The sequence below is a fragment of the Melanerpes formicivorus genome, unplaced genomic scaffold (genome assembly GCF_026170545.1).
Source record: "Melanerpes formicivorus ecotype bairdi unplaced genomic scaffold, bMelFor1.0.p_v2 SCAF_15, whole genome shotgun sequence".
NCBI lineage: Eukaryota > Metazoa > Chordata > Aves > Piciformes > Picidae > Melanerpes > Melanerpes formicivorus.
Genome location: NW_027142367.1, coordinates 12,130,390 through 12,143,605, shown reverse-complemented (window position 1 = coordinate 12,143,605; position 13,216 = coordinate 12,130,390). Strand labels below are relative to the sequence as shown.

At 44.6% G+C, this 13,216-nt stretch overlaps 1 protein-coding gene across 4 annotated transcripts in view; it reads right to left on the bottom strand.

Moving 5' to 3' along the window:
• Positions 1-13,216, bottom strand: part of GNAL (G protein subunit alpha L) — a 255,958-nt gene that overhangs the window by 78,879 nt on the left and 163,863 nt on the right. For all 4 annotated transcript variants that reach the window (XM_068147622.1, XM_068147625.1, XM_068147624.1 and 1 more), the window contains one exon: positions 4,211-4,308. In XM_068147622.1, the coding sequence (XP_068003723.1) occupies positions 4,211-4,308 (98 nt within the window). The remainder of the gene's footprint in view (positions 1-4,210; positions 4,309-13,216) is intronic.

Here is a 13,216-nt window from a genome sequence, read left to right as displayed (position 1 = left end):
AGGCTGAGAGGGGATCTTACTAATGTCTATAAATATCTGAGGGGTGGCTGTCAAGATGAAGGTGCCAGGCTCTTTTCAGTGGTGCCTAGGGATAGTACAAGGAATAATGGGTACAAACTGGAACATAGAAGGCCATGTCAACACAAGGAGAAACTTCTTTCCTGTGAGGGTGCTGGAGCACTGGAACAGGCTTCCCAGAGAGGCTGTGGAGTCTCCTTCTCTGGAGAGATTCCAGACCCACCTGGGTGTGTTCCTGTGTGGCCTGTTCTGACTAGTCCTGCTTTGGCAGGGAGGTTGGACTGGATGATCTCTAGAGGTCCCTTTCAACCTCTAACATTCTGTGATATGTACATAGCAGAACTAGGTGTCTAACCCAGCCTCACATGCTCTAACACATACAAGGCAGACACAAACCACCACGCTGAATAAGGTCCATCTAATGCAGGCACAGAAGTGTTATTCTGGGTTCTGCATTACAGAAATAGGTAATGCAGCAAAGACACAGCAGCTTTAACATTTCTTTTCCACTGACTCTGTCGGCACTGTTTGAATTCTCAAGGTGGCCAATAAAAGCTGGGAACATTTTATTTCTGTTAAGATCACAAATAATCCTTATCCGTGAGAAAAAGGCTGTTTGATCAGATTAGTGGCATGGCTGTTCCCAACTTTCAAGTCTTCTGCTGTAAGACTGAAGGCTTGTAAATGTGGGTAAGTCACTTAGCTGTCATATTTTCAGGCAGATCATGAAATGGAACACACAGATACACTCAAGAGATATTTAAGAATCAAATTCTTTTTCATAAATGTGTCTTAAAGGTGAAGAATTACACAAGTGTAATATTTACTACTATAATAAATAACCTCAGAATAAAGAAAACACAAGGCAATTAGAAGATATGGAGGGAAGATATATATATAACAAAATCTGAATAACCCCCTTTCAAACTTCCAATGAAAAGGGTAGTAGGATTTAGTTCTGTCTTTCAGGACAGTGGACTTCACAGAATCATAGACTGGTTTAGGTAGGATGGGGACCTTTGAAAGGTCTTCTAATTCACCATGAGAGTGGTGAAGCCCTGGAATGGGTTGTCCAGTGAGGTGGTTGGGGTGCCGTCCCTGAAGGTGTTTAAGACCAGGCTGGATGAGGCTCTGGCCAACCTGATCTAGTGTGAGGTGTCCCTGGCCATGGCAGGGGGGTTGGAACTAGATGATCCTTGTGGTCCCTTCCAACCCTGACTGATACTATGACACTATGAATTCAACCCCCCTGCAGTCAGCTGGGACATCTTCAACTACATCAGGTTGCTCAGAGTCCCATCCAACCAGAGCTGGAATGGTTCCAGGGATGCAGCTATCACCTCTTTCAGCAATGTGGGGCAGGGTTTCACCACCCTCAGTGTAATAAAATTCTTTCTTCTCTCTAGTCTAAATCTCCCTCTTTTAGTTTAAAACCATCACCCCTTGTCCTGTTACAACAGGCCCTGCTAAATAAGACTGTCCCCATCTTTCTTATAGCTCCCCTGTAAATAAGGTCTCTCTCTTCATTCTAGATCCACTTTTTTCCCATTTGTGTTTTGCTATTGGGTTTAACATGATACTTCACCTTATTCTCCTTGTCAAAGCCTGTAGAGAGGTGTACTTTTTCTTTAAAGGGAAAGTCCAGTATCGGTAATATTATGGCTCTGTGTATTCCTTTTTCACCTGGTTCTTTCAGCAGCATTTTTCAAAGCAGGCTTGGGACATGCATTGGCTTTTACTGACCACCAAAATAAATTTTACATTCATTGATTTTAAATAGATTTTACTATTCTATCCTCTTGTTCTGATATCTTACTTGAGTGAAAGGTGGGTGCTGGTCTCTTCTTCCTAATAATGAGTGATAGGATGAGAGGAAACAACCTCAAGTTGCACTAGGGGAAGTTTAGGTTGGATATTAAAAGAAACTTTTTCACTGACAGGGTTCTCAGATACTGAAACAGGCTCTCCAGGGAGATGGTTGAATCCCCATCCCTAGAGGTCTTTAAAAGATGCAGAGATGTGGTGCTAAGGCACATGGTTTAGCACCAGACTTAGATAATGGTTGGACTCAATGATCTTCAAGTTTTTTTTCCAACCAAAACAATTCTATAACTCTACAATCATAAACAGTCAGCCTGAACTTTTCAGCAGGTGTAGCTCAGATCTGTACCATTGTGGTGGTGGTAGATGAGGGCAGAGGGGAAACCCACTGATCACAATTTAGGACAACCTTCTAGCTGTCCTTTTGAGTACAACCACAGTTTTCATTTGTAGCCACTCTGGCCTATGAGCAAATGCCCAGCTTTTGCTAAATTCAGCCTGCTGAGGTCAAATGAGTTCCTTCCTACACATAGATCATTTTCCCTCACTTCCATGTGCTGATGAATCATTACTGGGTCCTTCTCTTTCCCCAAAATAGTCTGGAAAGAGGGAAAAGAAGCGATGACCTGCAGCACCAAAATTCCCTGCTGCGGCAGACGCGCATCAAGTCCTTTAGAAGCACCTCCTGCTTCCTCTGCTTCAGCCCTGACACCCAGAGCGGAAACAACAGAAAGACAAAGCACTGAGCGCTACCACAGGCTAGTGGCATTGCTGCTGACCATGCTGCCAATGAGACAAATCACAACACACTGGAGTGTTCTCTGCAAACCCCAAATCACATAGCAACTCTAAGAATATACACTTCTGTAAGAGCAGTTCACATAAAACGTACATTTTTGGTCACAGTTCAAGTCAGAATTGGGTTATTACCCAAGACAGATGAGTTTTACAGCTTTGGTATGATCATGGACTATCTCCTGATTAATGTTTCCATGAATGCACTCTGTATTTATGATTGGCACCTTCACAACCTACTACAGATCTCTTTTCAGGACATTTCCAGTAGGAAGAACCTGTTTAAGGGTTGTAACTGTTGTCCTGTGATAAGACAAGGGGCAATGGACACAGACTGGAACCCAGGAAATTCCACCTCAACATGAGGAGAAACTTTTTTGCTGTGAGGGTGACAGAGCACTGGAACAGGCTGCCCAGAGAGGTTATGGAGTCTCCTTCTCTGGAGACTTTCAAGACCCATCTGATGTGTTCCTATGTGACCTGCTCTGGGTGATCCTGCTTTGGCAGGAGGGTTGGACTCAGTGGTCTCTGGAGGTCCCTTTCAACCCCCCACCATTCTATGTTTCTAATTCCAGCATTGCCTGGGTCTCAGAATTTAGAACAAAGCATTTTCCTCTGATTTGTTCTACAATATTTAAACTTCATGGTTTAAATCAAACTAAATTTATGTAAATCTATTTCAAATGGAATAAAGGTATTTAAAAATTATTATTTTTTCACTCCTCCTTATTAGCTGTTAAATAATTGAAGCAGAATATTTAGTTGTGTAATAATGGCAAGCTATGATAAACCAATCCATTACTTTTGCTTAACATCCTCAGCCTGCACAGAGAATGAAAATGTGAATTGCTGCATTGCAGCCAGATCTTGCTAATTTAAGTATGTTTGGGGTTCCTTCCTCCCCCATGCATGATTATAAACTGAGATTTTCAGTTGTGTGCTGTGAATGGAGAAGTGTGCTAAAATCCATTGCAAAGCTATCACATCTGGTTTTGAATGAACCTTCCCTCTGCAGAACAGGGCTGCTGCATGATGGTGCCCATGCAGAAGTTCTGAAATAAAGTTCTGGAGATCCTGTGCATCCACAGTAGCTATAGCCACTAACAGAGAGATCCTTGAGTATGGAAATTGTAAAGTAATTTAGGTCTAGTCCCACTCCTGCCTGGAGCAGATCATACTAGTTTTGGGTGCACAAGGCCTGACCATGAAGTTTGAACCTTTCCAAGGACAGACATTGCACAGCCTATCTGGGCAACATTTTCCAGTGTTTGACCACCCTTGTGGTAATGAATTTTGTCCAGGTATCTAACTTGAATTTCCTGTGTTGGCTTTTGTGTCTGTTGCCTTTCATACTTCCAAAAAGAGCCTAGCTCCTTCTTTATACCATCCCAATAGATAGCTGAGGACAGCTGTAAGATCTCCCATCAGCCTTGAAATACAGGACACTAGAGAAGCTATTCACCTGCATTCTTTCCATCTTCACCTGAGTATACATTTTGGATGATAGAGTGCAGATGTCCTTCTATTATAGATGATTGCATTTTGGGCTGTTAAATCCATAAAAAGAATTACTTACTACTGTGCACAGTCAATCAGCTGGTACTCGTTTGACCTCTCGAAGCATGCCTTTACACCTTCATCATCCCAGAGCTTCTTTGCATGTTCAAAGAATTCCTGAAAAGTTGAAACAGCACAGATAAGGGAACATTGTTCAGTCATTTCAATCCCCAATCTATGTCACAGAATCAATGAATGTATCTGGCTGGAAGAGACCACAAAGACCATCCAGTCCAACCTTCAACCCAGCACTGAAGGGACAACACTAACCCATGTCCCTAAGCACCATGTCCACACACTGTGTTGCTCCTTCCCCCCATCCTTCATGCTTTATACCTCTTGCAGAATGACAGATAACACCTCTACAGAAGGAAAGTAGCAAAACTTATTAGCTAAACAGCAGTAAAATATTCTGAACACATGGCTGCTGACAGTACATCCAGTACATGATATGTAAGGAAAAGTGTCTTCAGTATTTGTGCCAGTCCATGTATGAAATGTACTGTAAGGAGAAATGTTACTGAGAAGAATGTTCACTTCATTTCCAACTGAATTTATGCTTCTCCTATGGGAAATGCATAAAAGTGATACAAAAAGCTGCTCAACTCATAAACATCTGCTTTCCAGAGAAAAAGGCAGCCTGTAATTTTAAAAGGATTGTGTAATTTTTCCTGAAAAACACAACTTTCCACTGCTCAGTATTTTCTCATGCAACATAATAATTTGATTGCAAGACTTTCAAGAGTCTTTGCTCGATGCTGCTCCCTGCAAGCAGCTGCCTGGCACAATGTGCTTTGCCTAGCAGCTATCCCAGGCAACCCAATCCAGAAATATCTCCTGGAAGCCTTTTTCAGAATTACTTGAAAGAGGAATCGAAGCAGTCCTTGCTGATGGTGAAGCCACAGCTCTGTTGTATAAAATGCACACACGCATCTGACGCTGCCTGCTGGCTCCTCTGCTCCTCCACCTCCTGCTGTAAAGACTCAGATGCTCCAGCTCATTTTAAAGCTGGAAGTCCATTTTATGTTCTATCATTCCATACCATCTCTGGAAGGATTTAAAAGATGCATAGATGTGGTGCTGAGGAACACAGTCTAGTGGTGGCCTAGCAGTGTTGGGTTAATTGTTGGACTTGATCTTAAAAGTATTTTCCAACATAAATGACTGTATTGTCCTGTGATTACTGGCAAATCAAACCATAACTGACTTTTTTCCAGCTACAGCTTTTTAAAATCAAATGGAGAATAGTTAGAAAAAAATGGATATTTTCTTTATCACACAACTGTGTTTTTCCCTCCTTCAAGCCAAATTGTTACAGTAGTACGTCCACTTAACACAGAAACTGTTTGCAATCTCTTAACACCTCAGCACTGCTACTAAATCATCAGAGCCCCTCTGCTCAGTCATAAATGTGTGGAACCTAACCAATTGCTTTTCTGTGGTTCAGTTTGGGTCTGTGCAAAATGGGTGTCACACTACTATTCCCTTTGTGATCCTCTCAAAATGTGGCATAAATATCTGCATTCTGAAACTTTCTGAAATTGCTGGCAGGTCCCTCCCCACACCTTCTGAAGATTAAAAACTTCTCTCAAAAGACAAAGTCCACAGACCCTGGCAGCATAGTGAGGTCACTTTTTACTCTATATGGGTTTCCCAACCTTGCATGACACCCCTGAAATGGTTCCCCAGAAGGTGACACTCAGCTCCTCAGCAACTACCTGTCACCTGCTGGCGATGCTTTCTGGGAGAGACAAAACAGGACAAGATTTTTGGAACAAACTAGCACAGATGATTGCTTAGCTAAGCTTTGCACATACACTACAGAGGCCCTGAATAACCGAAAAAAGGTCCTTTTTTCCCCCCACCCCCTTTCAATTATGTTGGGCACAGTACAGAGAGGAATATCCATTCTTTAAGAAGTTTTCCAAAGTTGAGACAACAGGAGATGCTAAACCAGGTGTGAAAAACCTTCACAAAAAGCCCTGGAAGAAGAGAGGAAGCAACAATGGAGATTGGCAGATGCTTACACTGCCTTTGGAATTTATTTCCTCACCATCCCGAGGACATGTTTATTTTGCCTTTGTTATTTTAATGACTTATGTAATGATTGTTTAAAACACTGCAGATGCACCTTTTGAAGTTGCACTACTGCTATTATAAACTCTCTGTTCCTACAGCAGAAGGAAAGTAAAAACAAGCTCAATAAAGGACAAGATAGCAAACAAAATAAGTAGGATAAACAGGGACACATATAAGAGAGACCATGTCTGCCACAGCCTTTCAGTACTTAAAGGGGGCCTATAAAGAAGAAGGGGACAAACCTTTTAGTAGGGCCTGTTGTGAAAGGATAAGGGCTGATGGTTTGAAACTAAAAGAGGGAGATTCTGTCTAAAAGATGGAGATCTCTGTCCAAAGAAAAGCAATGCATTTTCAGTGAAAACAATAAACTCTGGATAAGCATCAGGGTCCTGAGGCAGAAGGACTCGGCTCTGCCAACCTCTTCAGTGAGTGTGTGCACAATTTCTCCCCTCCTTCCTTCAGATGCTAGCTGCTGCAGGCATGGGGGCTAAGTACAATGAGGCTGCCTCCCCATCCTCACCACCTGCCCAGAAAGCCATCTCTGAGCCTACATCTACACAACAGTCCCATTGAGCCCCACCCAGCCCATGGGAAGAGGATGGGATGAGAAGGATGTCAGTGTGAAAGCCTCATTTTCTGCAGTGTTGGATGAATTGAGAGATTGCTGCAAATGTAAATAAATAAACAAATAAATCAAACTGCACAGCCACAGGAGTTTCTAACTTCACTTCTGTTTTCACATCCTCTCTAAGCTTTATTTACTCTTAAAAATCTCTTCTAGGAAAGAATCAATCTTTTCAGCTCAGCTTCTGAGAGCCTCCAAATATGCTGTAAATACAGGGTTTCCATATTATATGCTTCCAGTATTTCCACCTGACCATTATCTCTCAAAGCAGCCTATTTAAAATGACTTCCAGACTTGTAGACCAAAGCAAATCCTCTCAAACGGAGCAAATACACTTCCCTCATTAAAATGTACTGTTCTGCTGCAGAGTACACTTGCCTGCAAATTGCCTCCCACACAGCTACCCAATCCTTCTTTCCCAGGTGACTAAAGCCTTCCAGAAAAATCCTGCTTCAAGACACCACGTACCACGATGCAACTTTTCACACTTGATTTTAACCCCTTTTTCATCTGCTCTAAGTTCTTCACCGTTTTTTCTCCTCAGCTGTTGAAGGTTCCTGTTGTAGAGAGTCAAGCACACATGAGGATCCTGCCCACACATGCCAAACACATCTGGGTACCAACCTACTCTCCATCACAGGACAACATCCTCAACACATGACACCGCTTCCTCTAGCCATGACCAGGCACTGGTGAGCTAATAAAGGTGCAGGCTTTGGGTTAAGGCCAGTCTGCAGAACTTGTCTGGGGCGGTTGCAGTACCCTGGGGTGGCAGCCATATTTGGCAATGCCTCTTGCAGGGAAGCACAAAACTGTTTTGGTTGGAAGAGACCTTTAAAATCATCAAGTTCAAGCCAGCAGAGCCAAGTCATCACTAAACCACGTCTCCCTCCAGGAATGATGACTCCACCATTTCCCTGGGCAGCCTGTTCCTGCGCTTCAAAGCACTTTCGATGAAGAAAATTTTCCAGCCTTCCAAGCTGGAAAAGCCGAGGTAATTCAGAGGGCTGAGAATTTAGATGTGCTCTGGCTGAGTAAGGGAGATGGGTGAAAACTTTTTACTTAATATTTTTGGTGGACAGCAAACTACATACGAACATGACCTCAGGTCAGTATGAAACAAGTAAGGTTGTAAGAGTAGAGCTGTGACCTTAGCGCCTTACATTCTGAGATGACCAAACTGAGATTTTCCTATGGTTCAGACTGCTGGAAAGTGGCTTTCCCCCAGTTCTTAAAAGTCAGGAATCAGGTCCATTAGGTAAAGGTGGGATAGGAGAAAATAGGGACATGGAAAATCACTGATTCACTTGGTTTGCAAACACATGCAGCTGACCTCCATTGGATCCAAGTCACTGAAATCTACTAAAAATCTTTAGTATCCTGAAGAGAACCAGGCTCCGTGTCCTATGCCTGAAAGCAGGAAACCAGCTGCACCATGACACATCTGTGAACTTCAGAGATATTTCTCCTGAACTCTTCCTTAGGGAAAGACCCACACAAATAGTTGCATCTACTACATTAACAAAACCATTCATCTATTTTTTGAGGTAGTATTTTAAGTAAAGCAGTAAAGTAACTGATGATGCCTCGGGTCTCAGGAGTCACAGGTCTCAGGAATTATGGATACTCTGTTTTACACACATTAATTGGTACGAATTACTTAAGAATTTAAGTCAGGGCAATTCCAAGCACAAATATAGGCTGGGTGAGGAATGGCTCACGAGCAGCTTTGAGGAGAAGGACTTGGGGGGATGTCAGTTGATGAAAAACTCACCAGGAGCTGGAAATGGTCGCTTGCAGCCCAGAAGGCAGGTGTGTGCTGGATTGCATCAAGAGAAGTGTGACCAGCAGGATGAGTGAGGTGATTCTACCCCTCTGCTCTGCTCTCTGAGACCCCCACCTGGAGTACTGTGTACAGCTCTGCTACTCCCAGGGCAAGAGGAACAAGGAACTGCTGGAGCAGGTTCAGAGGAAGATCAGGACGATGATCAGAGGGCTGGATCACCTCCCCTGTGGGGACAGGCTGAGAGAGCTGGGGCTGTTCAGCTCGGAGAAGAGAAGGCTTTGGGGAGACCCTAGAGCAGCCTTCCAGTCTGAAAGGGGCCTACAAGAAAGCCAGGAAGGAGATTTTTACAAGGGCTTGTAGTGATAGGATTAGAGGGCATGAATTGAAGCTTGAGGAGGGGAAATCTAGATTGGATATTAGAAGAAATTCTTTACAGTGAGGGTGGTGAGACACTGGAACAGATTGCCCAGGGAGGTTGTGGATGCCCCCTGCCTGGAGGTGTTCAAGGCCAGAGTGGATGAGGCCTTGAGCAGCCTGATCTAGTGGAAGGTGTCCCTGCCTATGGCAAGAGGGGTTGCAACTAGATGATCTTTAAGGTCCCTTTCAACCCAAACCATTCCACAAATCGATCAATTTACAGCCATCACTACACCATGCAAAACCAACATTTTGAGGTGATCAGAATGGTGACATAACACACAACAACTCAAAGATTTACGGATACAAAATTATTTGGACATTTCCCACTCCTTTTGAGACAATGCACAAACCTCATGCTCCTGATCTTCCTTTTCACTAGCAGTTAATTTCTGTTACACATAAATATTCATGGATCATCCAAAAATAATTAAGTGACAAATAATTTATGATTCCTTGGGTTTTCTCTGTGATTAAGTAAGGTAAGATGTACGTAATGGAGAAATATCCTGAGCTGATAGCACTGAGAGGAACAGCACAGACCTTTCACTACCTTTTATACAGGTCTTGTAGAAATATTTTTACTCATCTATTCCAAGGTAACATTTTTAGGTTGAAAATAAAAGGAGGGAATATCTTCCTGTAGAAGCCATTTAAAGACACCAATACAGATAACAACTGCAGAAACATTACAGCTAAGTCTCCAAGCACTGGTTTCCAGCTTTGCCCTAGCAGCAGTTACAGCCTGTTCTTGAGATTCCATTTTCCTTATTTTGGAAATAAACGTATTTATTGGTAGGTTACCTTAGAAACCTCCTCCCCCTTATAACTCCTACCAAAAAATATATATTAATTTCAAGTAGCTAAAAAATGAACTTGTTTCACTTTTCAGCTGCCTAAGTTGGGAATAAATATCAGTGATGATTAAACAATGACATATCTCCCTGAGCAGATCTTCATGTAATTTGGAAAGAGGACTTTTCCTCTAATTGCTTTACAAACCACAAAAGTTCATCTTAGGTCAGGAACACAATTTTTTATGCTGTTAAAATTCCTCTCTGTCTCCTTCCAGCTGCAGCATACACTTTAATAGCTAGCCTGATGTCACCTTTAAATCTCCCAGTAGCAGGGATGGAGAAGATTCCCCTGTATTTATCACTCTCTACAACTACCTGAAGGGAGGTTGTAGACAGGCGGATGATGGTCTCTTCTCCCAGGCACCCAGTACCAGAACAAGAGGACACAGTCTCAGGCTGCGCCAGGGGAGGTTCAGGTTGGATATTAGGAAGAAGTTCTATACAGAGAGAGTGATTGCCCATTGGAATGGGCTGCCCGGGGAGGTGGTGGAGTCGCCGTCATTGGAGGTGTTCAGGAGGAGACTTGATGGAGTACTTGGTGCCATGGGTTAGCTGTTTGGGTGGGTTGGATTGGTTGATGGGTTGGACATGAGGATCTTGAAGGTCTCTTCCAACCTGGTTTGGTTTATTCTAAACATTTATTTCTGCTCCACATAGTTGCTCTCATATTTTCAAAGATGAAAACAGCAGCCAGCTCAGATTGACATGAAATATGATTGATCTCCCTCAAGCCAAAATTTTTGCTATGGTTCTCCTAAGCTTCAGCACCATATGATAATTTCTTATCCAGAACACAGATTGAACCTGTCTGATTAGCCTGACAACCATTTAAAGTAGCAAACGTTACACCTTTGCATAGTTCTGCCACTGTGGGTGTGAAATAAAAGTCATCACTTCTATTCTGCGTCTCAGTTGCTACCTATTCCCTCACTCACTTATCCAAAAAGTAAACACCTCTCCTACAAGGACAGGCTGGGGGAGCTGAGGTTGTTCAGCCTGGAGAAGAGAAGGCTCCAGGGAGGCCTCATAGCAGCCTTCTAGTACCTGAGGGGGGCCTACAAGAAGGCTGAAGAGTGACTGTTTACAAAGGCCTGCAGTGACAGGAAAAGGGGCAACAGCTTGAAATTAGAGAAGAGTAGCTTCAGACTGGATGTTAGGGGGAAGTTTTTCACTGTGAGGGTGGTGGAACAATGGAAAAGGTTGCATGGGAAGGTAGTGGAGGCCCCATCCTTGAGGCCTTCCTGGGCTTGACTTCACTCCTCATTCCTCTACCTCCTCCCCCTGAGCAGCGCAGGGAGATGGAGATTGGGGGTTGTGGTCAGCTCATCACACATTGTGTCTGCTGCAACTTCCTCCTCAGGGGGAGGACTCCTCACACTCATCCCCTGCTCCAGTGTGGAGTCCCTCCTATGAGAGACATGTTAGTGGTTTGGGAGACCAAATTCTCCCACCACGGGCAGAAACAACGACTCAGACAAACGGACTGCAAAAGCGATGGAAAGATTAAATGGGAAAACAAACAAAGACAACAATGGAAGTTTTACAGAGAGCCACAGGCACCGTGACAAAAGAGACAGATCCCACAACAACCCCACCTGGGGGTACACCCAAACCCCCCCAGGGCTCTTTCCTCCCTCCCCCACCCCAGCCTCGGGCTTGGGCAGGCCCAAGGGAGGCGGCTCATGCCATTTTACCTAGGCTGCAGCTGGGGACGAAAGAGGAAGCGAAGACCCCACGCTGATGTATTATAGGGGAGCAGGGCATTGTGGGAATGAAATACCTGGTTTCCTGTGACCACCCCCTGGGCTGGGCCCACCCCTTGGGACCTCCCAGGTGTGGTCTGTGCAGTGGCCTCTGGGCCAGCCCCCAGCCTAAACCACCACCACATGTCTTCAGGATCTCTTCCAGTACACATCCTTCCCATGGGCTGTAGTTCCTCACAAACTGCTTCCACGATGTGTAGTCCTTCTGGAACAGACTGCTTCAGCACGAACCCCTTCCACGGGGTGCAGTCCTTCAGGAAGATACTGCTCCAGTGTGGGTACCCCACAGGCTCATAACTCTTTCTAGCAAATCTGCTCCAGCATGGGTTCTTCCCTGCAGGGGGCCGCAGGTCCTGCCAGGAGCCCGGCTCCAATGTGGGCTCGCCATGAGGTCACAGTTTCCTTCAGGCATCCACCTGCTCCAGTGTGGGGTCCTCTATAGGCTGCTGATGGATCTCTGCTCCACTGCAGACCTCCATGGGCTGCAAATGGACAGCAGGCCTCACCATAGTCTTCACTACAGACTGCAGAGGAATCTCTGCTCTAGAGAACCCCTTCTCCTTCCTTCTTCACTGACCTTTGTGGCTGCAGAGTGGCTTCTCTCACATATTCTCTCAATAGTGGCGTGAAGGTTAGACTGGATCATCTCTGACACCTCTTCCAACCAGATAAATTCTGTGATAATCTCACTCCTCTCTTCAGGCTGCTGCTGTGCAGCAACTTTTTTCCTTCTTAAATACATTATCCCAGAGGCAGTGCCACCATCACTGCCAAGCTCAGGCTTAGCCAGTGGCAGGTCTGTCTTGGAGCCAGCTGGCACTGCTTCCATCAGACGTAGAAGAAGCATCTAGCAGCTTTTCACAGAAGCCATCCTTGTAGAATCCCTGCTGCCAAAACCTTGCCACACAGATGCAACAGAAGGGTTTTCTCAATGTGATGTGCCTGTCTCTGTTGTCTAGGCAGTATCCTGACACCTGAGGGCAAACTGGAACCAGGCCCATCAGCCTGCAGCCCAAGGCACTGTGTGTGGCAGCAGTGGTGAGCAGCAGGATGCTGGGCTGCTATGGGGAAGGGTGGGCAGTAACACATTCTGGAAGAGATGACCATGACAAAGGCCTCTAACCTTCCAGTTTCTCCAATCCCCAGCAAGCTGTGAGGCAACTCTTTTCCATACAGTGCCTGGGTGATAAGCAGAGGGACAGCATCCCAGCTGAGCTCCTCCCTCACACTCCAGAAAGCTTCTGGTGGTGTTGGTGTGGGGGGGTGGGGGGAGCTGCTACCCTTAGTTGCAACAGATATCACAAATCCAAATGGTTTATCAGGATGATGTTGGGTTTTGTAGTGTGAGCCATGTAAAGGAACAGGAAAATGGCAATTGTAAAAGCTCACATTTAGTCATATAAAACCTAGAATTTAACAGGATTGAGTGAAAGCTGCTTTTGGAGCTTCAGGACTCTCTTGCAAGCCTCTACGGTCTGCACTTGGTGCAAACATTCTT